A 27,709-nucleotide genomic window follows, 5' to 3' on the forward strand; every position below is an offset into this window, starting at 1 on the left:
ATGGATCAATAAAACACCTTTTTCCATCCCTCCACCACAGTGCCTTTTCATCAACATGGAGTCTCCCGAGCCTCCCTCCTTGGGAGGGAGCCCACTCTGTTCACAGTAAAGAACAAGGTGCTGAGTCACTCCGTTCACTGGTTTATTGAGATTTGGGGAGCTCCTTCCCCAAGAGACACCACAGTGCAAAAGGGACGCCACCTCCCGCCCCATAGGACCATCTTCCATCTCAACAGTCAGGGGTGCCTTCCTTTGGTCAGGATTCTCACCGAATATCCACTGGAAGCAGTTCCCCAAACCTGCCCCCATTTCTTCTCCTTTCTTTCCCCCAGAAAAACACAAAACCAAAGGGAGCACTCTTGGGAGAGGATGATTGTGAGTGTGGACCGAGGGTGGTCCATGAGCGCAAAGGAGAGGCTGGAGAGTGTGAGCAGAAACCAAGTGTGACAAAGAGAGGATGTGGACAGCCACGCCAAACGTGAACTGGGGAAAAGTGCGTAACAGTGTGCAGGGTGGGTGCATATGACTCTGTTAGAAGAACAGAATGATTTTAAGGTGCAGAAAGAAGAGGGTACGCAAGGCACCACGAGGGCACACAGGGAAAGTGCACGGATAAGCTTGCATGTCTGCACATAGGGAAGACATGCTAGACAAATGGCACACGCCCACCCACACACGCCCTCACAAGGACACACCCATGACCATGAGAGGGGCACACACAGCCGTGAGGGAAGGGAATACAATGGAGCATATGCGGCCACAGGAAGGGTGGAGAAAGTACATGTGAAACGCGTGCGCACACAGGAGCCTGTGCAGTGGGAACGAGCAGGGGAGGGGAGGATACGTGTGTGTCTGGCAGAGAGGAGGAGCATGTGAGCCTTGGCAAGAAGAATGAGTGCCCTGGAGAAGCAAAATTCGAGAGGAACAAAACTTGTGGATGTGTGGAGGGGCAAGTGGGTTGGAAGGAGATTAGGATGGTGAGAGAAATGGCCAGGCCCTGTTAGCATAGAGAGAGTACTTTGGGGAGACCCCTGCTGGATGGGAGCAGAGCACAAAGGCAAGGGAGCTGTGGGGTTGCCGTGGCAACGAGACACAGGAAAAGAAAAGGGTGTATGTAGTGAGGCTGCTGAGGAGCCAGTGAGTGAGAAGCTTCAAGCCAGGTACAAACTAGATTATGAAGTAGAGATAGAAAATTATGCGAACGAATGAGAGAGAACGGGGCCTGGCTCCGGGAGTACTGGAGACCCAGAAAACCCCGGGACTTGCAGAGGGGCAGGTATTTACAAGAGATGGGATGGAGTAGTGTTCTTCCCACCTGGGGTTGGTATCCCCTGCTTCCTCCCAACCCCCCTCCCCTTCTCCCTCTCCCTCCGCCTACTGGCCTGTCCCCGCTTACACCGCCCTCACTTGTAAAGCAAGTGGACTCGACTCCCATCACAGCTAAGCCGGTCGGGGGGCTCAGGGGGCCCCCTGGGCAGGGCCCCCGAGGGGTCTGGGGGCGTCGGAGGGTGACGCCGGGAGCGGAGCTGCTGCCGGGACTGGAGCTGATGGCGCAGTTCAGAGACGCGCTCCTCTTTCTGGAGGAAGAAAACAATTGGGCGAGTGGGAGACAGGAAGTCAGGAAGGGCTGGGGGAGGGAAAGAGAGGCAGAGGACGACGTGTGGGAGACGCAGGGGTAGACTGGCAGAAGAAAGTAACACGAGGCATGGGGGGAAGAACAGGGAGAGCCGAAAGAACACAGTGGGGCACCAGGTGAAGGAAAGAGATCAGGGAGACAAAGGGGCTGGGGGAGGGGACACAGGTCCGTGCACACAGCTTCCAGTAACTCACGCACAGATTAGTGTCATCCTAGCTTGAGCACCCCCCAGCCTGACACTGCGCCGGCCCCTAGCTACAGCCAGGGGCACAGTGGACACCCTGGGGACCTGCCCAGACCCCTCTCACTGGAGGGCACACTCAAGCCCCGCAGCCAGCCAGCCCCAGCCCAGGGCCACCCCCCCGGCTCCTCCGGCAGGTCAAGCCAACCATGCAGCTCGTGCTCCAGAGCCGCCTCCACCTGCGATTTTACCTGAGGCCGGCTCCACCCTTTCCCCTTCCCTGTCCTCCTCTGCTCACTCCCTGGCCCCTTGTCTCCTGAGACCCTCCCTTGGTAAACCACAGGCTCCCGAAGGCTGATCTCAGGCTCTCTGCCTCCAGAAGCCGGACCTGAGACGTGGGCCTCCCCAACCCGCCACCAGCCCTGCCTTCACCGCACACCTCAGCAATGATCTTCTCCAGTTCACGGTTCTCCTTCTCCAACAGCCGGGACTTCTCCTCCTCGTTGTTGTTGGTCGAGGACCCCGTCTTCATGGTGTCCTGCGCCTCTGACTGCCACTCCCCTCGGGTGATCAGCCTGCGCATCTGGGGTGGGGGTTAGGGGCATGGATGGCCGAGCAGGGACTGTGTCAGTGCTTAGCTGACGGTGGCTTGCAGTTGAAAAGAACGAAAACAAGAGGGACAAGCTGGGCCCGAAACAAGGGATGAAGTGGGAGGAGGGGACATGCGACGAAGGCGTGGAGGGGACACGGGCTGGAGAGGGTGGGAGGATACCCAGAACCGCACCTTGGGCACGAAGAGCACAACCAGGGTGATGTAGGAGGAGAAAACTATGGCGAGAGAGGCAAAGGCGAAGGCCGCATCCTGCTGGCTGGACAGGATCATGGTGACCGGAGCCGTGATGAGGCACAGGACCTGAGGGCAGAACATGTTTGGGGTCGCAGATCTGCCGGCTCAGACGAGAGCCGAGGTCTTCTTCCCCCGGGAGAGAGTCTATGGGGACAGGTTCCTGGGCAACTTTCCATTTGAAAAGGACCCAAAGTCAGGATCATCCTCAACTCTAGGTTGAGAAGAATGCCAAACAAACTGTTCCAAACCAGCTCCAGCTCTAGGTCAACCCCTCCCTCAAGGCAGGAGCTCCCAGGACCTCTATACACACATCAGAGTCCCCGAGAGCCAGTCCCTGGGCATCCCTGGCAGGAAATCTCGATTCAGATTCCAGCCTGTGAACCACAGACAAGTAACTTCACCTGTTTCTGCTTCCTCATCTATCTAGTGGGGATGCTAATATCCACTTCACTGGGTGGCCGTATGAAGATTAATGTGTGCTTTATAGACTGTAAAGTGCTTAACAAATCCGAGACATTAAAAAACGTTTGAAGACTTCCACCCAACTGACCCCACATCTGGCACCTGATTCATCCCAGGCCACTCCACCTGGGTTGCTATAGTCCATCCCCAGGGTCGATGCCAGGGGTCCGGGGAGCTCACCGCCACATTGTAGATGGCCATGCCCACAGCCCGGTGGTCGTTGATCTTCTCGGTGGACACGCTCTTGGTCTCATAAGCAAGAAAGATACCCAGCAGCAGCAGGAGCCCCTTGTAGCCATAGAAAATGCCTAGGATGGCAGGAAAGGGTCACGCGGGCGACAAGACCTTCAGGCCGCACCCACTCCCCTCCTCCCTGTGGTCTTCACCTGCGGCTGCTCCTCTGATCACCCCACAAGGAAAAGGGGGGCTCCTCTCCAATCCACCCGTTCTGACCTAGCACACCCCTCCCCGTCTGCTGCCCCCACTGTCCACCCAACTGGCCCCGACCTCACTGCTTCCTCTTGGGACTAGGAGCCGAGTCGCACAGGACGATGATGGTCATGAGCAGCTGTCAGTCAACAAAGACCTGGGCCCCACACAGTGTCTCACTCCCTTATTCTCCAGGGGGGAAGACGGCTTTCCACGCTGAGCGTAGGTTTGCCATTTGTGCTCATAGGTCAGAGCGTTGTTAAAAAGGCCAAAGGGGGCCTAACCCCTCACAGCCCCGGTCTTACTCCAGGGAGCTGACCAGACAGAGATGGTGTCAGGTCTGGAGATGAGAGTGAGGCATCATCACTGATCCCTCTGATGAATGCAAGCTCTGCCTCATCCCTGCATTAGACCTAAGCTCCTCACGCGAAAGACCAACTCTCCCCATTCTCAGAAAAGATGAGTGCAATGACAAACAGGAGGACATGCACTCCGGGTGCACATGAGCTCTCTGCCTCTTCTTCCAAAGACACATCTCCCTCCAAAGCTACCGTCCCTGCCCCGCCCCACCCCCTGCCTTAGTGGCGTCTTCCCCCACATCCCACACACCAAGCCACGTATTCATCTTCTTCGAGCTGCAGTGCTCCAGCTGGGGCAAAATAGACACGTCAATATCTTCCTTCGGTTCCTCCTTGGCAAAAGTCTGAGGGAGAGACAGGGCCACAGGAGAGATGTTTGCCATCCTCCCCTTCCCACATCTGCTCAGTCCCTGACTCCCAACTCTGCCCCCTCTTTCTGATGAGATCCTCAATTCTGATGCCAGATCCCACTCTAGGTCCGGGAGCATTTGCCTAAACACCTTAAAAGTGCTTGTTCCCTCGCTTTCCATGATATCTGAAGTCTGCACGTCCTGCCAGCTCCCCACCACTTCCTTACTTCAGATGAATCCAGAGCCTCTGGTGGGGCTCCCTCCAGGAAGGAGGTAGAGCTGCTGAGATGCACTGGGCTGGAAAACACCTCCCATGAGCGGCTCTTCTCCTCAAGACCACACGCAGCCCCGGAGGCCCTTTCACCAGTGAGCCCCCCTCGGCCTCCTGACCGCAGCGCCTTCTCCCAAGCGGTACCTCAATGGTCCGGTGCAAAGGGTCCACGATCTGCCAGATGGCGAGGGTGACGACGTCCATGCCCACCAGCAGGCCCACCGTGGCATACAGCTTCCAGGGCTCCAGGGTCTGGGTGAACACACGGAGTACAGGCGTGTTGGGGTGGGGGGTCCTCCAAACCCCGAGAGCCAAGGCGCTAGGGACCGAGGCATCGGAAGCAGCTCACCTTCCTCCACTCCTTCTTCTCCTCCTTCTTTGTGAAGACCGTGTGGACCCACCAGATCTTGGTGAACATGGAGCCGTAGCCCAGGCTAAAGCCCAGACCCAGGAGCCAGAGGCGGGCCTAGGAAAGGAGAGAGGGCAGGAAAGAACAGGGCTGGGCAACAGGTGGGACTGTGCCAGGATGGGGCAGGCTGTAGGAGGGGACAGATGACAAGGCAGGCAGGACGCAGCCAGTAGGGGAGCCGTGGGGGAGGGGAGCAGCGGGGTGGCGGCGAGTCTCCCTACCTTTCACAAATTCCTCCCATCCACCTTTGCAACTTTGCCACCTGGGTGATCGTGCTAAAAAACTCTGGGTTTTAGTGACTTCTGACTGTTCTCCAGTGCCTACAGGTTGCAGCCTGAACACCTCCAGATGTGGCAAGAGACCTTTCACAACACGGTCCCACCCAAATTCCCAGGCTCATCTCCCCCCAGGCCCTCACCTGCCCCATGCTCCAGCCCTGCTGAGCTGCTCATTTGCTCGCCCTCACCCTTGAGCTACTCTCTTTTGTGTCTTTGCTACCCACAGGATGCTCTCTCTGCTCCTGGAGTAACCATCCTTTATTTCTCCAGCTGACAAAATCCCCTGCATCCTTCACTATTCAAATGCCTCCTTTTGTGAGGTCCGCCCAGCTACTCGGACAGTGAGCTGCTTTCTCTTTGCTCCCACAGCAGATACCTCTCATATGTCACTGCAGCTACTTGTCTGCTCTCCCACTGCATTAGGTCTCACTGGGGACAGAGAGCCTCTGAGGAATTGTAGGTGTATGTGTGCGCAAATGCCATGTGCATGGATGCATGATCAGGACAGGCACAGGGCAGAGGAGAGAGAAGGAGTATGGAGGGGCAGGGAAAAGGGTGGGTGTTTCCCACCAGCATAAGAGAGAACCAAACAAATATTGCTGCTGAAGCAGCCCCAGAACCTTCCACGTACCAGGAGTCCCACAAGGCCTCCTCCCTGTGTGAGAGCGGTCCCTTCCCCCAGCTCTCCTTGCTGTTGGTTCAGAGCCCCGCCTGCGTCCTTCCAAACCACAACTAAGGCTCCCACGGGAAGTCCCCAGTTCTTGTTCTCAGCCCCCATGCCACAGACAGGCCACCATTGTCCAAGGGTTCTCTGCGCAGACCCCCTTCCTTCGCCTTCGATACCTTCCCCCTCTTCTCTGCAAGACATGCCATGGCAACCTTGGAACTGACAAGCGAGCTACAGAATGAAAACTTCTGGAGGCACAGAAAGAAGGGACAGAGCCAGACAGAGACCAGAGGGGCGATGTCAGGAGAAGGAACTGGGACAAGGGTCAGGGAAAGACAAGGAGAAGGACAGGCAGGGGACGGCGCATCACAGAAGGCGCTCCTGAGGGGCCGGGAGAGCCATGCTCTGCAAGGGACCTGCCACCCCCTCCTCACCTGGCAGACGAAGGGGAACTGGCTTCTCCCGATGTGGTAACCATCCAGCCCGAGGGGGAAGACGGCAGCTAACGCCAGAGAACAGCCCACAGCAGTCAGATTATTCAGGTTGGGCTGTGAGTTCTGGATATAACTAGGGCAGAGGCAGAAGGGTGGGAGAGGGAGAAGAGCAGAATTACCCCTCCTCTCCAGGGAGGCTCAGCTCCCCAAACGCCCTACGAGGGCCTGACCCCAACCTCAGGGCCGGGGCAAAGGAAGGCAGGCTTGGAGCAGGCAGCGGAGCCTCGAGAGACAAAGCCAGCTGGGTCATGGCGGGGCTGCAGAGGGCTTCCTGCACGGGACCCCGCCATACACAATCTATTAGAGCCACACACTGTGCTACCCGGTCCCAAAGGCGCTTTTTTTTTTCCATTAGTTGCTTTGGAGCAAGGATGGGAGTTATAGCTGGTTTCTCCTTTTTTGTTCCCATTGGTCACTGGGAAAGCAATAATTCAGAGTGGAAACCTCAAGGATGCACTGCCTCAGAAGCCACACAGTTTCCTTCTCACTCCCTTCAAGCAAATGACTGTTATCTTGGAGAAGCAGAAAGGACAGGGAAATGTCAGAAGAGAAACTTACCGGACATGGGAGTTATAGATGTTAAAGGACAGACAGACAACAGCTAGGACAATGCCCAGGCTGGAGAGAACGGATACGGAGATAAAGAGTTTCTGTGACAGGAAGCGGAACGTCTTGATGACCAAGGTCTGGTCAGCTGGGGGGGACCCTCCTGCATGGCACAGGGGAGGGGGAGGGGAGGGGGACGAGAAAGGAGGGAGGAAAAAGGGATGAAGGTGGGATGGGAGAAAGGGAAGAAGGACAAAGCTGCTGATGGGCACCCAGGTCTTAGTTCTGAGGACAGGAGGCCCTAACTGCCCTGAATAGGGGCCGCTGCAGGTCAAATGCTCTTTGATGCTGGGGCTCTTAGGAAACAATCAGAAATGAGACTAGAAGATGGGGCTAGAAGCTGAGCTGTATCACCGAAGTTGTAGAGTCTTTTTTTTTCGTTACTGTTTGTTCTTTATGTTTTTCTGTCTTTCTTGCGGCAAAGGAAAATGGAGGGAAAAGAAGGGGATACTGAGAAATAAATTTTATGAGGTCTCTTGCAACTCAAATCAAAAGCTGCAAAAGACAATCATAGAATCATGAAGCTAAAGGCCCTCAACGTACTGAGTCTGGCCTCCTAACCTCAGGAGGAATTAAAAAAAAAAAACTGATCCATGATTTTACTGTTGGCAGGGTGATATTCCCAAAGGTGTTTTTCAGTTATTATTAAAGGGAAGCTCAGACTTGTCAAAGAGTTCACAGAAAGGGGAAAAAAAGACTAATTTCAATTTGCTTAGCTTTTTTTAAAAAAAGCATAATTTAGGCCATGAAGCATTTATAGCAATACAGAACACTGTCCTAAATTCAAATTATAAAAAAAATTTCCGAACTCCATCAGTACTGAGAACTACTAGATTTCAGCTGGGCAGGGCAGATGGAAGCTGTCTTCCACGGCTGTGTCTCCCCTCCCTCCTTAAGATGCCAAACCTTTGTCTGATCAATAGAGCCCTCCTTTCGCCCACCTCGAGTATCTTTCCCATTTCCTATCATTTAGCTCACCAAGCACACAAAGAATATAATTGCTTCCTTTTTCTCTTTAAAAAGCACATTTTAGCAGAAGACAATTCAATGAGGTTTTGCAGCCTCTCCTACAGTTTAAGCAACCATTTTCCTATCAAAGCTGAAGAGGCAACTCTAGGATTAAAGTAGCTGGTTTAGATACCTCAAGTCACCAGAACATCTGGGAAACCCAAATGGAGTTGCCATTTCCCACCCCCTGCCTCTAATCCCCAGTCATCCCAGCAATGTACTATTTTTAAGAGTGCACTGCTACCAACCGCCTATTCCCTCTCCAAATACACCAGTCTCCCCTACCCACATCTTGGTGGTTTCATTCCCTTTCTCTGAACCCCAGGCCCTGGCCCATCTCCCGGCACATTTCAACCTAATGGCACCTACCACCCCACCCTCATTCAAACACCATTTTTCTGAATTGTTCAGAGGGGTTGAAGGAAAATATAAACAGGATCCACTTACCAATCCACTTATCCGTTTTGGACCAGGAAAGGTCATCCTTGGTGCTGTCATAATAGCCAATCTTCTTGTAGCTGCCACCTGGATGGACGATCATAGAGGGAGTGACCACAGGTAGGTGAAGAGCCGATCCCAGGCATTCTCAACCTCCCGCATCCCTAAAGTAGTTCTCCATGGTCGTATCTGATTTTCCCTTCACCTGAGCCCCTGAAGGATACTTGGGAGGACCTGGGGGTCACTTGAATCAGCAATCTGACTTAAAAGCACTATAGGGTGGATTCCAAGGCGAAGCAAACAAAGAAGAATATCTTATATGCTTAAAGCCCTTCAGTGAAGAAGGCTGTACAGTATGTCTGCCGCCCATTCCACAGGCTCACACCTCAGCAAGATGTCTCTCACTGTGATTCTGGCTTCTAAACCTTTCAACGTGTTTCTGCTTATTCTCCCTCTCATGATAGACAGAATCACAGGATCTATTTTCCCAGAGGCTTTCATTTTAATTTTAGAAATTTCTCTTCCGTTGACTTGGCTTCTAATTCCTTAGACAAGTTGCATCTGCCTCTTAAAAAGCCACGAAGTGAAATTCAGTCACTCCTAAGATTTCTAGAGCTGCCCCAGTTACCATAACTCTCCCTTCTAAAGCCAATTCACACCCCTTTGACCATGACTGAAGTCTATTCCCTCTTGTCCTGGTTACAAAGAAGATCTGAGAGGGTGTGGGAGGTGGGGAGAAGGAAAGAAAGAAACTTTTCACAGGAGGCCAAGAAATGGTTCTTTTGGCCCTTCTCTAAGAGGCTGAGAGGGGAGTGGAGTTGAAAAACTAATTCAGAAGTTTTGCAAGTACGTGAAGTGTGCTAAGGTATAAGAAAATACCATCTAGAAAAGCCAAACTATACGTACTACAGAAAAATTAGAAATAATTGTTTACAAATCAAGGAAATGCAATGGATTCCCTTTAAAAATAGCAGGTTTCCCAGATTCGGCTTTTCTTGAGTCCATGCGTGTGCCACTAACAATTCATGAACCCCTCAACTCAAGCCACCGAAGGGAAATCTTTCAAATCAAAATGGGGGCCACTGGGGAAGGAGAGTGGCTGTTTTCAATCTGCATGCACAACCACTGCAACTCAGAGAAACCCACCCATAGCTAAGCTTTTTATTATCATTATTATTATTATTACTATTACTATTATTGTTATTTAAAAGCTTGATGAAAACAATTAGAAGAGCGGGCAGGAGGTAGGGAGGCACCAAGGCAATCTTTTGATGTCTCCTCCTGGTGTTCTCCTCCCAGGCGGTGTCCTAGCCCATCCCCAGCCTGGCCCCCGACCTCCGCGTTCCCTCACGCCCCCGTGCTCACCCTGCAGCTGCTCGATGAGCGTCCACGCCATCCGAGAGCCACTGGCATCAAACACCACATGGCCCTGAGGGGGAGAAACATGTGGAGGAAGGCAAAGCGATAAAAGCAAGAGCAAAAAAGAACATCAGGAACTCTTTGAATCCTTATGTTTTTGATGTAATCGAGCTTCTGAATGAATTCTATTTATGGCATTTGCCTGCATATAGGACATACCCCAGATGCCTATACCCTAGATTTTAGAAACATTATTCTTTTGAAAAGAAGCTTCACCCAGGAGATTTGAATGGGAAAAATCCCCAGGTAGAGCACCAGGGGACCTGGCTTCTGGCTGTGTGACCCGAGAAAGCCACCAAATCCCTCTGGACGCTGTTTTCCCCCACTTTAAAAGGAATAAGTAGATGATCTTTCAGGCTGTTTCCTCTTTTAAAATCCTATAATTTTCATCTGACTCATAAATATCGGGACTGAAGAGAAGTGAGGGGAGAGGTTGAAAGAAACGGAATATACCATTTCCCTTCTAGCCTTCTGTGGGGTTTTCTGGTTTGGGGGCTCCTACTTCCCTGGTCTGAGACCGATTATTGCAGAGAGGTAACTGAGAAAGAGAGAATGCATGTCTCCAGGAGAAGGAGCTGGGAGGGGTCTCTCCGGATGGGAGGACAGAGGCAAGTGAGGGGTTGCTGTAACTCACGGAAACACCCTCGAAGGACGAGGAGTTCATTGCCCGGTAGATTTGGTCTGTTATGGTCTGGTTGTTGTAGTTGAAGTCTTCCAGGCGCACCCCCGAACGGCCACCCCCTCCAGACGTCTTGTTCAGGGCCAGTGCCAAGGCCCAGATGGCATCATAGGCCAGTGGTGCCTCCTGGAAGCCTCCTGTCTCCTCAGGGTGTCTTTTTAGTCGTTTGGTCAGTTTCTCCACAAACTCCTGGGACGTCTGGGGAGGGAAGAACAGGAGGAAAGGATTGGAGTCGGGGTGGGCTTCTGATTCTGCTCCGGCACTTTGACTTGAAAGGATGGTTTGCGTTCATGTTGTCAGATTGAGAGTATGTACATTCGACATCTTTAACTATACCCACGTGTCTGTCTTAGATCAGAAGCTACTAGACTAGAGCAGGAGTTAGCTGGGTCTGATGGCCTTAGTGTGCACAGCTGCTAGCTCAGAACTGCAAACAGAGAAGTTTAATAAATAGATGCTCTGCATAATGAACAGCAAAGGATAGAAATCAGAGAGAGGGCAAAGCAAAGACCTGGCTACGCCAGTGAAGAGTGGCAGCATTGGTGTTCTGTCAGCCTTCAGACTTTCCCAATAGAGCTGACGCAGGAACTAACAACTCCTCCAATTCTGAAAGAGCCCGGAAAAGGTGACACCGCAGCCTTCCTCACTCTGTCAACCAGGAAGATTTTTCTTTAGCATGCTAACTTCCTGCCAGCCTCGTGTGCTTTCGGTTCACTGTCTCTTGGAGGGTTTTCAGAAGACTTGGGACTGCAGAAACACCCTTCACACATTTGAAGTCAATTATTCAATCCCTATCCACACCCTTCCCAACCCTCCGTCTTTTTTTTCCAAGAAAGCTAAAAAGAATAATAGCTCCTTTAACTCTGTCATGAAATGGATCAAGAGACCTGAATTTCTATACCTGGCAGTAACATTGTTTAGCTAAATGACTATAAGTAAATTGCTTCAGTTTTTGGAAATGTCTTCCATATAATGGGGAAAATCACTTCTGCCCTTCTTTATCATCTCCCAGAAACTGTACGAGGAAAGGTTCAGTGGCCACCTCTTGGCATGGCACAGGTAATACACAGGGGCACTACACAACTCTGTTTAGATTTGGAATTTATTAATATACAAACATACTCTAATGAAGGAATGAATAGATGAATGAAGAATAAATATAAATCTTTGTTCCTGGTGCCCTGCCCACTTTTCCTTCTATTCAACTTTCTGGAGACACGGGGGAGTGGGAAATGCAAAGGACGGGCAGTGTGGTGCAGTGGAAGCAGCCTGGGCTTTGAAGACAGGCAGGCCTGGGCTCTACTCCCCTTGAGGACAGGACCAGGTTCCATTCTGCTCTTAAACCTCAGCATCCAGCACTATGCCCAGCCCATTCTGGACAAATAATAAGTGTCTATAGATTAGGGCAGTGAAAATGCTCTGTTTGGTGGATACATGTCATTATACATTTATCCAAACCCACCCAATGTACAACACCAAGTGAGCCCTCATGTAAGCAATGGACTTTGAGTGTCAATGATATGTCACCGTAGGTTCATCAGCTATAACCACTCTGTTGGGGAAAGCTGATAATGGGGGAAGCTATCAACGAGTGAAGCAGGGCGCATACAGGAAATCTCTGTACCTTCCTCTCAGTTGTGCTGTAAACTTAACCTGCTTCCAAAAAATTGTCTTTAAGAAAAATGTCCATTGGATGGATAAATGGAAGGATGGCTTCTAATTCTAACTAATCCACCTACCTGCTATATAATCTGAAACAAGTTATTAAACCTCACTATGTAGTTATTCAGCTTTAAAATGGGAATAATATTAACTACCTTGAAGAGTTATTATAAGGATGAAATAACAACATGTATAAAATGCTGGGTATAAAGTAAGTTACATTTTCTCTTTCAACTCCATCTTTGTTACTAATATTGAAATCTATAATTCCAGCTCAATATTTCAAGTCCTGAATCTCCAACTGTCTCTAAGGCATTTGTAACTATATAATCAATAACCTGAAATTAAAAGTATCTAAGAATAAGCTCTATTTTCCAACACTCCCCAGTATATAAGATTGAAACCTTAGAATCACCTTAGACTCTTTGAAATCTCCAAGTCTCTTAATTCTTTTGTTGAAATGTTTCATTAATATCACCACTCCTTATACAGAATAATGTTAATCATAATAATAGCTAACATTTATATTGTCCTTACATATATCAACTTACTAAATTCTCAAATAATCCAATGAGGTAAATACTATTATATGCCCATTTTAGAAAGAGATAAGGAGACTAAGGCACAGAACAGTTTCACTTGCCTGAAGTTATACTGCTAGTACGTGGAAGAGCTGGGATTCAAACCCATTCAAAGTCCGTACTCTTCCAACTACCCTACACTGTCTCTGTAAGCTGAAATGTCTCTCTCCGAGAGCACCCATTGACAGACAGCAGCTAGCCTGAGACTTTCTGAGTAATCCTTCAGCCTCCAAGTCCATCCGACCTTCAGTTCAAAGTAAACGCTGCATCCAAAAATCACCCAGATGGGAAGAGAATCATCTGCTCTGCATGTCACCGTCCCCTGCCTGGATCCTCATACTCTCTGCTGGTTCCAGGTCACCACCGCTAACACACTTGGCCACTGGGGGCACCACTGTCCCCACCCATGACTAAAATTGCCAAAAAACCTCTCCCCTTTGGGTCAGCAAAGATGGTTGTAAATTTTCAAATGCAAACGTTACAAGGCGGCTTAAGGAAAACTGAACAACACAAATTCCGCAACCCATAGAAATTAGTGAAATGACCAAGTACAAATTTACGATCCTAAATTTTTAACAGCCCTGTCTGGCTGTCTCTCTGTATGAGAATAGGTGCCCAACAGTGATCTAAAATGTGTATCCTGAGGTAGATTTTTATTTTCTATCATACCCAGGTCTGACGGGACTTCTATCCCAATCAGAATCTACTGACAGTCTTACCGCCAGGTGTGCTGCCTCGTGCCTGATCTCTAGTACAGCTCCAACCCAGAGCTACTTTTCTCCAAAACCACTCTAATCCACTCTCCCATATCTGGCTCCTAAAAACTCTTTCTCTAAACCAGAGTTTCTCAATCTCTGCACTAGTGGCATTTTGAGCAGGATAATCTTTTGTTGTAGGGACGAGCCTACGCGTTGTAGGTTGATTAGAAGCATTCCTGGCCTACTCATTAGATACCAGTTGTGACAACCAAAATTGTTCCTAAACGTTACAACCTCTGATTGAAAACCACCGCCCTAAGAGTCCCCAAAGTGTGTTCCCCAGACCAGTAGCATCTACATCCCCAGGGAGCCCATTGAAATGTGAAGTCCCAGTCCCCACCCCAGACCCACTGAATCAGAACTCCCAAGGGAAGAGCCCAGTTGTGGTTCTGACAGAGGCTAAAGTTTGAGACCTACTGATCTAAACATAAGGCCATCCTTACAGAGTGAAGGCAACTCTGCTTCTTTTCTAAATCTCCTTGGCTCTGGGCCGTAGACTCGACCCTTGCTTCTGGTCCACTTCTCTTGGTCCTATTTGATTCATCTACAACCTCTTCTCTAGTCAATTGTTAAGATGGCATCTACCCTCTGAAAAATCTTGGCCTCTTCAACTGGCATTTTAGGCTACTGAGCACGCCTAGCAATAGCTCTAGACGTCAAAGGCAGACACCATCTTTCTCTAGAGATGAAGAGCCAGAAAGAGATCCTCCAACTCACCCTGTTCAAAAGCCCAGAAGTCCCCCTACACCCCCAACCAAATCCTTGTGTCCTATCAGGGGCTCCTCTAGTTCCCTGCTATGGGGCAGAAGACACTATTGGCAGGTCCTGGGCTCAGGGTACCAACAAGCCTTTCTGGCTTTGATTACCAGCTCCTCTACCTCCCCAGGTTCTCAAGGACAACTCACTTCTCAGGTGCTCTACAGGGAAGTGATCTTGCAGAACTTTTCCATCGTATTTTTCAACCAAGATCCCTTGGAAATGTCCCAGGACAGTATCCATGATCAGAGTACATGTGGCAACTGACCTGTCAGAATAAACTTCCTGAATTTTATTTCTCCCTTGCTCAAAAACTGTCATCTGCTAAGCAGTGTTAGCTGATAAAAGTACAAGTTTGTTAGTGAGACTTCAGGGTTTTCCATGGGAGGTGATAGAGCAGAGGGTTTGGAGTTAGATTCAACTAGAATTCAATTCCAGCTTCACCACTCAGTAGCTGGTGACCTGCAATAAATCACTTAACCTCTCTGAGTCTCAATTTCCTGGTCTATAAAATGGAAATGAAAAGTCTACATCAGAGTATTGCAATGAGGATCACTGAAATCATGTATCTAAGCTCCTGGTTTACTACATAAAAGTGATTATTACTACAACTTTTTAAAAATAAGATATTAGGGTGGCTTTACAGTCATTCACTCGCCCCTAGCATGCTCTCCAAAGCAGGTATTCCAGACCAGGGGCTACACTTGGAATAATAAGCAGACACATAGGTTGCCCTATCAAGCTCACCCAAGATTCTCGTACTCTTTAAGATGCAGTGCAGAGCAAGAAAGGGGTCTCCCCGCCACACCACGCCCTACTCACTTGTGCCCCTCACCTGTAGGCTGATTCCCACATCAGAGAGTGTGTCTTTTAGCTCCAGATCTGTCACTAACCAGCTATCTGGGGTTAACGGATTTCAAAATCCCTTCTACATCTAAAATTCTAAAAGAGAATCATTAAAAAAGCATCAGGAGCCAAGTTAATTGAGTGTCAGTCAGGAGTGAATATTAAGCAACTCTAAAGTGCTCTGAAGTCACCAAGAAAATAAAACGAATTTTGGCCCAGGAACAGCGCTCCTGTAAAGGTGTGCTTGCAGATACAGCATCTATATTATCATTAACGCCTCTCCCTCATTTGACTTCTTGCCACCTGCTCCTTATTTCCATGGTAACAGCTCTGCAACTCATCAGGGGCCCACTGAACACACCACTCTCATATCTCTCTCTTTCCTGCCCAAGGAAGTCACAGCGGAGGTGGAATCCACAGGAAACATGATGCAAACAAGTTCAGGGTGGGCAGAGGTCCCTTGCCTTCCTAGACTTCCAAACTCCATACCTGTTCCCCTCACCTAAGAGACCCCTTCAGTCCCCTCCACCTGCCCAGGTGCCAGCTTCCAAGTCCTCACACACTCACCATGTTGGAAATGCTGCGGGTGTTGGCAGGGTTCAGCATGACAATCTCAGTGGTGATGTGGCCCTCCACCGCCTCGGTCATCTCGTCCACTGTGCAGTTGATGGACGGGTCATAGATCTTGAACCAATTGTCGGCATACCACCCGATGAGGAACCAGACGTACTTCTTCCCGAAGAGCCGCTCCTTGTATACCTGAATGCAGAGGAGGAGGAGGGCTGGGTCTTTGTTTTGTTTCTTTGTCTTATCTCACTTGACACTATGCAGCCTCTTCGGATTCAGAGAAGAGCAGAGAATTGAAACAAGAAATCTACAAGTCTGGGGGTAGTAGGGAAGGCTGGACTACTCCTCCTTCTAAGTGCCTCCCCAGCCTCTATTTTTAAGTGGTCTTTTCCAGCCAGACAGGAAAGATGGGATTCACAGGCTCCTCCAGAAACACAAAGCGATAGGAAAATAAGACGTGGAGAGAGTGTCACATGTGTGAGAAGACAAGATGTGGAGTCAGAGCCAACAGACAGGGATTTCGTGTTAATCCTCACCTCCGATCATTTGTTCAGAGATGCAGAGGGGAGAGCCCAGGAGACACCCACGGCAAAGAGCCCACCCAGTGCCCCTCCATCCTCAGATTCCAACTCCACCTCACAAAAAACTTTCCGGGCTTCGGTCTCATAGAAAAGTCCCACGATGATCCGCGCGTCTTGGCGCTACAGAATGGAGAGAGAACAGAGCTCCTGAGGGATGCCGGAAGGGACTAAGCCAAGCACTTTCACAGCTTTGATTTCCTGCCCCAAAGTGCTTAGTGCAGGGTTCTGTTCAATGGGTAGTAGATAAATGTCAGCTAGAAGATGGAGCTAAACTTCCCCAGGAGATGCTACTGCCTCACAGAATCGAAATTACGTGACATGATGCAGGTGTTAGCTAATGCTACAATGGTAATAAATTGCAATAGATTAATGTACCAAATCAACACATTGTACTTTTTTTTTTTTTTGGCCATGCAGGCATGTGGGATCTTGTGGGATCTTAGTTCCCCCACCAGGGATCAAAACCATGCCCCCTGCAGTGGAAGCACTTGAAGCACAGAGTCTTAACCCCTGAACCTCCAGGGAAGTTCCAACACGTTGTACTTCTTAAACTTACACAATGTCATATGTCAATTATACCTCAATACCAAAAAACAAAAACAAAACAAAACCTGTCCCTGCCTGACTCTCCTTTCCAACCCACCACTGTTTTCCCCACCCAGACCCTTGCAGGCTGGGCCCATCACCCCCTGCCATCCCACCTTAAGGTTTTTGACGGGCACAGCTGGATCTGAGAAGAAACTCTGACGGAAAGTAATCTCGATTCCAGCCTCCTTTACCCGTTCCTCCAGGTCATCCAGAGTCTTGGGTGGGGATGAGGAACAAATAGAAAAGACACAGGGTGCTCAAAGGAGTAAAGACTGGAGGTGGTACTGGGGACTGCGTTCTCAGAGCAAAGGAAGAGCGGTTGTGAAGCTCCCTTCAACAGCCCCGTCCCCGGTGGGGAGAGTTCGAAGGAAAGCATCTGGAGCCTTAGGATGTAGCTTCCAGCTGGGAAGGTGCTTGGTGAGCCCCTCCTGAGGATCTGTGTCCAGGGAAGTCACCCCATCACCCCACTCCTACCTGACAGCAAAAATGGGGGAAAGGAAAAGAGAGGAACCAGAAAAGACGAGGCAGGGTCTAGTACAGGCAGGATGATGTCAACCTCAAGAGGCAAGTGGGCAGACAGACAAAGGATCAGAGAATGTCCTGAGTCACTGAGAGAAGGTTGGGGGAGGATTAAAGAGCCACCGAACATGAGAGTGAATAGAGGACCCAAAGCACAGAATTAAAGAGAGGGAGCAGACTGTCTTCTCTGGGTACAGAGCCAGGTATTTCCTTTCTTCCCCCACAAATCTCCCTCTTCCCCTCCACCTCTCCTTGCACGTCCGCATCTCGGAATCAATTACCAGACCATGTACATGCACGCATCTGTCTGCCTCTTTCTTCTCTCTTCTCTCCTTCTCCCTCCGTCTTCCCTCTCTATTCCCTCTCTTCCCTTCACACACGCCCACCACCCCCCTGGAATGCCTCTGGAATCTACTACTTCCCTAGGTTCTTATCTCATATTCTCTCCCTTATCTTGCCTCAACTTTAGAGTGAACCTACTTTAATAGAACTGGGTCACTTGGAATCTCTCTGTCTGTGGGACAGAGCCTCAAAGCAGGAAAAAAAAAATCCTAAAACCAGAAAGTTGGAGAGGGTCCCAGAAGCTCAACTTGTTCATTCCTTTGGCTACAGGAAGAACATGCACTTAACCCACTCGGAGTGTGTTCTCTTTTGATAAAGAATCAAGGTCTTTGCCCCGCAAATGAATCCCGTGTCACATCTCCCTGTGCGGGGATTTGAGCAAAGGCTCCCTTCACCCTGTGCCTCCTCACCGAGGTGAAGACCTCAGTGGTCTGCTGGATGGTGGCGATCTTCTTCCAGCCCCACTTTTCGAAGAGTTTCACCCGGGTAGGATTGTGGAGTGTGGCTGACGGATGAGTTCGGAAGAACGTAGGAAAGCGTTGCCGGTTTGACAGGGCCGGTGAACTGGAGCCATAGGAAAGCTACGAGAGATGGGGACAGGATGATGTGTTCATGGCAGCCTCACTAAGAGCTGCCGAGAATTCCTTCAACCCTTCCCCGCCTCTGGGATTCTCTCTCTCACTCTATCCCAGCCTCCCTACCTCTGCCCAAGGAAAAGTGATTCTCAAAAGCCCCCTCCATCAGGGTGCCCTTTCACTGAGCTGACTTCCACTCCTTCTGATGGAGAGCAGGTCAGCTGCAGCCCTGGCAGGCCAGTGTTGCTAGGAGGCCAACTAGCTCAGGTCTGCAAAGGACTCTGTATCTCGGAAGTGGGTCCGCTGTGGTCCGCAATACACCCCCTCTGTAGTACAGCCCAGGGGACAGCCCCACCTTCTGGCCCCCAGGGCCTTGCTTACCACAATGAGGTTCCACATCCTGGCAGCCTCAGCCACGAGCGTGGACACGGAGCTGCAGCCAGGCATGAGGATGATCTTGATAGGGTCATTGTAGAGCAGCTCGTACAGGTACTTGGTGGCTTGGCCTGGGTCACACTGAACGAGGAGGGAGGGGATGAGGGGAAGCTCCCCCAGGGCTCCTCCCCTCCCTGCAACACCTACTCTCTTCTTTTCCCCAAACAACCTAGCTACTTCCCCCACTACCCATCCCTCTGCTGAAACCCTTTTGTCATTATCACCATTTCTTCTCCTTCCTGAGTCTCCTTTCCCCTCATTTGTGAAACACCCTTCTCTGTCTTCCACCTGGCGCCTTACCCACACCCTCTCCTGCACAACCCCCATCAGTATGTATGCAAACACTGCCTTCCCTCCTTTCAGCGCATCCTCAGACATCCCCTAGCCCACCTTCGCTCCATTACCCCGCCCCCTTTCCCCAGGTTTCTATGCTCCAAACATCTGTGAGTAGAAAAAAGTCTGCAGGAATATGAATAAATTTTTCCTCAAGTCCCCAGACAGCCTCCTTAAAGCCATATTATGAAGAGTCCTCCCTCACCTCTGCAAACTCCCTCTCCCACCTACTATTTTTTCTCCCTCTTCTTTTTTCAGGGCTAGAGATAAATAAACAGGAGAGAACAGGGACAAGACCACCAGGGGGTCCTGGCTCAGCGGATCCATGTCCTCCTGCTGGGCTCTGACATTTGACGGGTGCATTGGGAAAAAAAGACATTCAGGGATGAAAGGGGGTGGGGAGAAACAAGGATGAGGGAAGAGCTGGGGAGAATAAATAGAATGGGATGCTCAAGAAACCAGATGCTTTTAGGGGTGCCTGAAAGAGAAGAATGGAGCTGGGAAAGCAAACAATGCAGAGAGCTCGAGAGGAAGGCGCGAGGGGAGGAGGGGAAGTGGGGGGAGGAAGAGCCAGCCACGGGGCTCCCACTGCCTGTTCCCCTCCTGCTGAAATATGACATTTCAGAAGCTGCTGGAGCCCCAAAGGAAGTGGGGAAGAAATGGAAGCCAGTGGGGAGCCAGGGCAGAGGGGACAGACAGGAGACAGAGGGGACTGGGGAGGGTGATGTGGGGGTGGGGGGCAAGCAGAAGGAAACAAAGAAGGCCCCCTAGTGCCTGCTCGCTTCCCACTGAGGCCTGACATTTGGGACACGGTGGGAAGTTGGAGAAGGGGGAGCCAGGGGAGGCTGGCCCAAAGCACCAGCTCCCTGCTGCCCGCCCACCCACACCGCTGCTAAGGGCAGTGCTCAGTGCCTGCTCAACTGCGTGTTTGGAAGGTTCTGCATCCCTCCCACTTGGGCATCTTTGTGTATCTTTACCATTCTCACGTCCCACCTTCCCGCATCTATCACTCCAGATCCTGCCCCCAGCTTCTCCCAAGTGCCCTCTGTGGCCCTCTCTTTCTTGTCTGAGGAGAAGGTTAATAGGAACAATGAGGACAGATAACACATAAGATACAGGCAAACAGGGCAATGTACGCTACTCCAGTGTCTCTCCTTCTGTTTCCTCATTCCTTCCCGACCTTCTCTGACACCCCTTTCCCCTTCCACGCCCTATTCATCACCGCACATCCCTTGGGCCGCGTGATTCTCACCCCCTCTCCAATAGACTTCCTCCGCTGCTCGCTGCTCTCGCAAGGAGCAAGGATCCGGATTTGCAGGCAGGAAACGACACTTTCCAGTTTGTCTGCCTTTCCATCTCCCCCTCGCTGCCTCTGCTATTTTCTCTTCCAGCCCCCCTTCTCTTGGGTCCCCATCTGCTCCCCAACACCTCCAGGGAATCACCTGTCATGGTGCATGAGCTTGAGCTCACACCCAGGGCTCCCCTAGCTCCCTTCCATCCCCGATTCTAAAGCCTGCACCCATCCCTCCCTGTCCCTCTCCCCATACTACCCCCCCCCATAGCCAGTTACCTCTCTTGCTCTCCTAAGCTTGACTCCTCCATGGGATCGGACCCTCTTTCTCTTCCTACCTCTCCTACCCTAACTAATTCTTTTCCTGTGCCCTGCGGCCCTTCCTATAGGCATCCTGGGGTTAGCTTCATGGGATTTTGATTGGAAAAAGTGCAGACCCTTGGGACTCATCCCTGACCAAGGATTTAGAATCTGTATTTTTAACAAACTCCTCTGGGGATGCTTAGGTACACTGAAGTTTGAGAATCACTGTAAAAGCATCAGAAGGGATTCAAAGTTCCCTAAGAGTCCTTGTGCCCTCTTCTCCCCAAGCGCCCTATCTTCAACCCTGCTTCTGCCCCCTCCTTCCTCACATACCTATATCTAGGTGTAGATTGCTGTTCTAAAGAACGAATATAAATCCTCAGTCCACCCCAGGTGTTAGATCACCAAGTGCTCCCCTCTGTACTCTTTCACTCTCCCCCAACCCCTTAAGTCTCTGGGGCCTCCTATGAGAGAAGATAGATTTGAGGTCCCAAATCGCCTTCCTTCCTTGTGCCACATCCTTCCCCCATACTCCCAATCATTCATGTAGGGGACAGGGGTGGGAAAGGAATCTTGCAGGACTATCCCCTACTACCCCTGGACCCAAATTTTCTTACTTTCCCCCCCTCCCTCTTCCCCGCCCCCCTAACCCTACATCCCATTTCCCTTCTCACATCTCAGAGGCCACAGTGCTGCAGGGAAGACGCTTAGGAGCCGAGTTCCACACGATGCCCCAGGGTCTCTCCCCAGGGTCTCTCGCTGTCCCCAGCCCTCCTCCTGGTCCCCCTTCCCCACTGCCATTCTTTCCTGTTCTCTTTCTCTTCCTTGCGTCCTGACTCTTCACCATCCCCATGCTCTTCGGGGGCTCCTGTGTGGACCTCTAATCCCATCATTTTCCTAGTGCCTCTGCCCATTCCTTGACCATTAGCCTTCCCCAACCACAATATGCCATGTAGTCTCACAATCCAGGAATCTGCGACAGGGTTGGGGATGAAGGGATGAGAAAGAGTCAGGTAGGGACCACAGCTACCTTGCTGTTTGTTGTGCTAAATAAACTAGAGCACTCAAGTCCATCCAAATTTTGCTCATTGGGTCCCTATTCCTTCCACCTCCAACCTGCTGCCAAGATTTACCTTGTTACCATGGTAAATGTAAACCCCAGATCCAGCTCCCGCCTCATTCCTTCCATCCCCCAACCCATCCCAGGGTTAGTTTACTCCCTGGAGGAACTGGATCAGCTTGTACCCTAAACCCATCCCCAGTTTCACCAACCACCCCCCACCCCGACACTTCCAAGGGTCTCCAGGAGCAGAAGGGTCAGCCTTGCAGCGTGATTAACCACCTTGAACCCCTAGACTCTCATCCTGAACCTCCAGCCCTTGAGACTCTCCCCGAGCTCGCACACCCCCAGCCTGTCTCCTGCTAGTCACACATGGGAGGGGTCTGCCTGGCAATCCCAGAAGCGACTCACACTAAGGTACATGCAGCTGGCCCCCTGCCCCCCAAGCCCTCACCTCCCACCCACTCCCATGTCCGGGGCTACCTTGCTGTCGTGGTGGATGAGCTTGAGCTCATAGTCCGGCAGGATGTCCCTGCGGCTATTCACGTCCTCCAGCGCCATCTCCACCGCGGGCTGGCAGGCCTGGCCCCCCGGCCAGCCCCCGCTCATGGGAAACAGCGCCCCGATGTACACCGCGCGCCGTTCTGAGGAGGGGTGCGGGGGGACCCGCGGGTGAGGCCGCGGGAGATGAGGGGAGTGGGAGGCCCACACCGGAGCCACCCCCGCCGCCATCACCACCAGGAGCGGCAGTGGCCACCCCAGCCGGGGAGAGGGGACCCCCGGACCCATGGCAGGGGGCGGGGGTAGCTGCTGGGGGAGGAGGAGGAGCTCAGGGGGGACACTTCTCCCGGGGAGGGCTGCTGAGGGGATGTCGGGGAAGCGCCTCCATCCCTGGTTTTGTGCGGAGGAGGGGGATAGGGCCTCGGGGAAGCAGGGGAGGTTGGCTTCGTACGGCCCCCACGGCTCTAGCTCCCGCCACCGCCACCGCCACCGCGGACTCTCCTCGCGGACTGACTGACCGACCGAGGGGAGGAGGAGGAGGAGGGAGATGCAGGGCTGGGAGGGGGCTCTGACGTCAAGGGCGGCGCGCGGCAGCCGGGGTGGGGGGGGCAGAGTTAGGGAGGGAGGAAGCGGGCGGGGATGGAGGCGAGCGCCGCTGTGGGAACCACAGTGTGAGAGGAGGGGAGGAGAGGGAGGATGCGACCCCTAGGGTGAAAGAGATGGACGAGGAAGGGAAGGATCCCACCTAAGGGAACATTAGTGGAGGAGGAACGAGGCGAAGGGGCGTGCCGGGGGGCGGGGGGCGGGGTGGGCGGAGGGAGCCGCGGGAGGCTGAAGCTGTGAGGAGCGAGCGATGGAGAAGGGGAGGACGAGAGTGGGACGCGAGAGAAAAGGGGCTGGCGCCTAAGCGTCCTAATGGGGGTGTGAATAGATGGGGTGAAGGACTGAGGGTGGTGAGGGAGAGGGCGATGGGAACGGTTTTGGAGAGAGAGGGAGAGCTGGGTGGGGAAGAGGGAGGGCTGGGGTACAGGGGGAGGTGATGGGGGTAGAGGAAGGGAACACGGGGCTCGGTGGACAGAGGCTGAGAAAGGGTGGTGGGAGAAGGAACTGAGGTAAAAGAGAAGGGGAAGGGCGTAGGGAAGGAAAGGATGTGGGGAGGAGCTGAAGGAGGGAGAGTGAGGCCTGGCAATGGGTGGGATGGGTGGGCCAGGCTGATGGAGTCAGCAGGTGAAATCCTAGGAAGGGGGCAGGCAGGGAAAGGTTCCAGAGAAGGTCGGAAGGAACCCCACAGGGGAGGACGAGGTGGAAGCTCCGGGTCTCCCAGCACTCTGCCGCCCCCTGCTGGGGCTCTGCCATTTGGCAGAAGCGGAGTCTGGGAGGAGGCGGAGCCGAGGGGCGTGCAGCCAAGCGGGGAGATGGGAGGGACCGCAGCCTCGCAGAAATCCGGGACTGGAGGCTGGAAACAGGTAGGGAAAGAAAGGGCCAGCCGCGTACTGGGGTGGGTGGGGGAAGGTGGGGGAGGAATGGGAAGGATGAGAACTCATAGCCTAGGGGCAGAATCCCTGGGGGTGGAGGGTGAAGAGTGAAGGGTAAGGGGATTGCAGTGCACGCGATGAGGGTTTCTGATCTCACCTGAGTGTGGCGTTCGATTCACTGGCAGCAGGAAAGACGGGGATCAGAGAAGAGTTACCAGTGGTGCCCAGCTTCCCAGGCCTGATCCCCAGCCCCCTCCCACACCTGTCCATGCCGAAGAAGACCGGGCGGGGGGTGGGGGGGGGAGCGGAAGCCTGCGTTTCTGAGGGGAGGGTGCCTGGGGATAAGAGCAAGGTGGGGCTGTGGGTCAGGACTTGTTGGTTTTCTTCTTTTATTTCTCATAGGACAACAGAATTTGAGACAGGAGTGCCAACAGCTAACACATGGGCAGATCCTGGTTTTGTGGAGCCTAAATATTATAAAATTTGGGGGTCTCTCCTTAAGAGAAAAAAATTACAAATGCAATTGATTTGAAACTATTGCTGTTAAAATATCTTACTTTTGCAATTTTTACAAAAACCTATGACCATGTGAACACATTATTAGAACCCTCTATGTTATTCGAGCACAAGAAGAGGCCTGTGTAAGTGAGGAACCCTGGAGCTTAAAGTTCATTAGCTTCATAGTAAATCCACCCCTGGCTGGGAGTCCCACTTTCCAGAATGGAATGGTAAACTACAGAATGGTAAGCAGAATAATTAAGTGAGGAAAGTCAGGTCCAAGGATCTTGAAAGGTAGAGGGTCTACAAAGGTAGAGGAAGCATGAAGTATGCCTGCATCCCAGGAGAGAAGACTGCAGAGGAAGAATCTGGGTGCCCAGGAAAGGGGGAAGTTTGCAGAACTAGATGGGGAAAAAAGGGGGTGGTGGACACAAGACGGATTCCCTTGGGCAATGATGGAGGTTGTCCAGGAGGTATAGAAAAGGACTGTCCTCTTCCCACCCCATCCCTGGGTTGTCCTTAATACTCTGACAATTCTGCCCCCACTTTTAAGTCTTTTAAATTTTTACCCTGATAATTTTCCACCCCGGACAGTCTTTTCAATCTTATCGATTTTTCTAAATATGATATATGATTTATTGCTGAGTCTTTACAATAATTCAGGTATATAATGAAGGGAGAGGGATCAATTCTAGAAGAAGGTTACGCATAGAAAGTTCTAAGTTTCAAGAAAGGAACAGAGGCTGGGGAAAATTGGAGTAGTTAAACCTTAAGAAGGGTGATGGAGGGAGAGATTCACAGGAAAGGAGAAAATGTGAGACTCAAGGATTAGGAGCATGGGGAAGATATTAAAAAAGAGAAAGGCAAAGGAAGGAAGCCCCCAGCATAGATAAAGTGCACACGGGGGACTGCAGCAGGAAGTTTGAGGCAGGTGGATGGAGGAATGTGTTAAGCATTCACCTCTGCCTCCCCATGCCCCCCATTTTGTATAGCACCCTATTTTTCCCCACTTCCCACCCCACTCCCATCCTCTGACAAGCGTCCTCATCTGCTGCATGCAGGCAGCTGTTCCCCTCACCCTGGCAGTGGGGCTTGGGGGTGCTCCACTGGCCCTGACTACAGATGCTCCGGGAGCTGCCCACCAGATGGAAGTCGGAGTCACACCGGAAATCCACCCGGGCTCCGTCCAGAGCTGGGAGGTCCCCACCCGTCAGGAAAACCTTCCCATTTTCCAGGGTCAAATAAGACTTGGAGCAGATTCGGACTGTGGAGACAGGAAAATAGAGACAGGCGAGTTGGAGAAGACTCCTTCCCCTTAGGGAGCAGGGAGGGGGCTCAGATTTGAGTTTGGGTCCACAAGCATCCTACTCTTCAGGAAATCAGGTGTTAAAAGGAATAGCTTCTCTAGCTGCCACTCCTCCCTTAACCCTGTAAGCATCCACACATTCCAAAAAAAAAGAAAAGAGAAAGAAAAAGCATTTCCATCCTAGGAACCCAAGATGGAGCTATAAGCACATAAAATGGGACCTCTTCAAAGTCAGCTACAGTGGGTGGTTCTTTGGCTTTGAAATGTGTGGATGTATGTAACTTTAGATGCACAATCAGATTTGCCTTATTATAGTTGGCTTATACTCATGTTAAACTGGGTTTTAGTTTGGGGGTATATGGTCTCTCCGTTGGAGACAAGTATTCGAAAATGTGATGAATTCATTTTAGAATGTTTTTGCATAATCTGCCACTAATAATCCTCAAAGAGACTAACTCACAAGATGAATAACCAAGTTATTTTCTCAAATGGGCAGTGGCCTAATGAAGGGAGGATGAAATGAAATGTGCAGGCTGCTAACTTTGCTGCCTGCAATTGCACACAGCAAAGCCCCTCTTACATAGTAGTTGTTCAAAAATGTACTTGTGAATTTAGTTACACTGGATTTAAAGTGCTGACCTGCAAGCAATGATGCTAAGTTTGAGACAGGAAGAAGAATTGGCTTGAAGAGGAGAGGGGCTTTGAGAGGCTACTCACCACAGCGGCTGGGTGTGTCCATATCTGTCCAGGAGCCGTTGGCCAGGCACTTGCGGACCTTGGGCCCCACGACCTCGCGCTCCCCCCGGCACACATACTCAATCTCATAGTCCACGGGCAGGAAGTTGATAGCCTTCACCTGGTCTCGAGTCAGGCCCCTGTACCTGATGCCCCCTTCCCAGGGCGGGTGTATGATCTGGCAACCTGAGGGATGAGTCCAGAGGCAGGCGGAAAGAGAGGGATGGTGGGGAAAAAGGAAAAGGCAGAGTCAGCAGCGGGAGGCAGGGGAGGGTAGGGCGTGGTCAACGGGCAGGTGGAGGACAAAGGGGATGGGATGAGGTGCGAGAGGGTGAGAGTGGGGAGGAGTACAGACCCTGGGCTGAAGGACACAGCGGAATGAGCCAGGGTCAAGGAGCTCACAAGTGGGAAGGGAGGGGTGCTGGTTGGGGTAATGGAGAAAAGTAACTAAGAAATCGTGAAAGGGTATGCTATGCGAGTGAGTTTGGTAAGAAAGGCTAAAGGAGAATCTGAGTTGAATTAGGATGAGAGGAGGGGTGGGGGGTCTTACAAGGCCACCTGGGCAGCGAGGTGGGACCAAGGAAAAGGCGGAACTGAGGTAGCAATGGGGGGGGGGGCCAGAAAGAGGGGCGGGGTTGAGGGAATAATGCGGGGTCACAGAAAGGGGGCCTAGTGTGGTACCGGGGGCCAGAGAAACGGGTGCTGGGTAATAATGCGGGGTGATGGAAAAGAGGTCAGGAGTAGTAAAGTGGGGCCGAGCAGACGGGGCTGCCAGGCCGGGATGCTACGTAGGGCCGACGGGATAGTAGAGGGGATGCGAGGAAAGGGGAGTGGAGTGGAGGGGTGCCCGAGGTCGCCGGAGAAGGGTGCACCTTCCGAGGTGGCGTTGGGGGTCTGCGCCCCGCCCGCGCCCGGGGGGCGGAGGAAGAGTGGCGCCAGCGGCAGCAGCAGCAGCAGCAGCATCTGAGTGAGAGGCGGCCGTGAGGACCGGACCGAGCCCCGCCGGCGCTGGCCCGGACCCGGGAGGCGGCCCGGCCTCCCTCCGGTCGCCTCCCGGATTCCGACCCGGCTCAGCCCGGGGACCCGAAAAGCGCCCCGTGGAGGAGGCGGGGGCGGAGCCCGGCGCGGGGTGGGGGGAGAGGAGGAGAGACAGCCTGTCCCCACCCTCCTCCTGCCTCCCTCGGCCCCCCCCACCCTCCCGGGACTCCACCTCTCACCACCTCCTCTCCCCCGGCCCCCGCGGCTCGCCGGAGCCCGGCTTCCCCACGCTCCCCGGATCGGCCGCCTCGCCGCTCCCGGTTCCTTCCCCGCCGCTCCTCTTCTCCCGCGGCCCCCCGACCCCCGGCTCGGCCCTCCCCGCGCGCCCCTCTCCAAGCACTGCCTCCCCCGGGCCCTGGCTCTTACCTCGGCGCGCCGGCCCAGCTCCCCGGCTCTCCCGGGCCTCAAGGCCCCAGGCCCCGCCGC

General features: G+C 52.2%; 1 protein-coding gene across 5 annotated transcripts; it reads right to left on the reverse strand.

Annotated features, from left to right (window-relative positions):
• Nucleotides 1-133: 133 nt before the first annotated feature.
• On the reverse strand, nucleotides 134-27,709 carry GABBR1 (gamma-aminobutyric acid type B receptor subunit 1). 5 transcript variants are annotated; one of them, XM_061195889.1, is made up of 23 exons: nucleotides 27,650-27,709; nucleotides 27,118-27,208; nucleotides 26,228-26,431; nucleotides 25,283-25,468; nucleotides 23,864-23,884; nucleotides 22,214-22,374; nucleotides 18,690-18,824; nucleotides 18,144-18,314; nucleotides 16,986-17,087; nucleotides 16,339-16,404; nucleotides 15,704-15,895; nucleotides 10,489-10,731; nucleotides 9,801-9,864; nucleotides 8,445-8,522; nucleotides 6,942-7,092; nucleotides 6,324-6,456; nucleotides 4,885-5,001; nucleotides 4,680-4,787; nucleotides 4,165-4,258; nucleotides 3,307-3,434; nucleotides 2,602-2,730; nucleotides 2,257-2,400; nucleotides 134-1,577 (listed from the first exon to the last, which is right to left on the reverse strand). In XM_061195889.1, the coding sequence occupies exons 2-23, from the start codon at nucleotides 27,206-27,208 to the stop codon at nucleotides 1,404-1,406; spliced, it is 2,892 nt and encodes a 963-aa protein (XP_061051872.1). In that variant the 5' UTR covers nucleotides 27,650-27,709; the 3' UTR covers nucleotides 134-1,403. The 5 variants fall into 5 exon arrangements, with proteins under 5 accessions (XP_061051872.1, XP_061051874.1, XP_061051873.1 ...); XM_061195891.1 differs by lacking the exon at nucleotides 25,283-25,468; XM_061195890.1 differs by lacking the exon at nucleotides 16,986-17,087.

The sequence above is a fragment of the Eubalaena glacialis genome, chromosome 7, assembly GCF_028564815.1.
Source record: "Eubalaena glacialis isolate mEubGla1 chromosome 7, mEubGla1.1.hap2.+ XY, whole genome shotgun sequence".
Taxonomy (NCBI): Eukaryota; Metazoa; Chordata; class Mammalia; order Artiodactyla; family Balaenidae; genus Eubalaena; species Eubalaena glacialis.

What these genes read in the sequence shown, in the direction of transcription:
- GABBR1 (XM_061195889.1), bottom strand. Translation starts at nt 27,208, where the DNA reads ATGCTGCTGCTGCTGCTGCTGCCGCTGGCGCCACTCTTCCTCCGCCCC. An exon ending in CCCCAAGCCCCACTGCCAGG is followed by an intron (nt 23,885 to 25,282) that starts GTGAGGGGAACA and finishes TCCTGCTGCCAG; the next exon opens with TGAATCGAACGCCACACTCA. An exon ending in AGTTCCCCTTCGTCTGCCAG is followed by an intron (nt 5,002 to 6,323) that starts GTGAGGAGGGGG and finishes CTCCTTTCCTAG; the next exon opens with GCCCGCCTCTGGCTCCTGGG.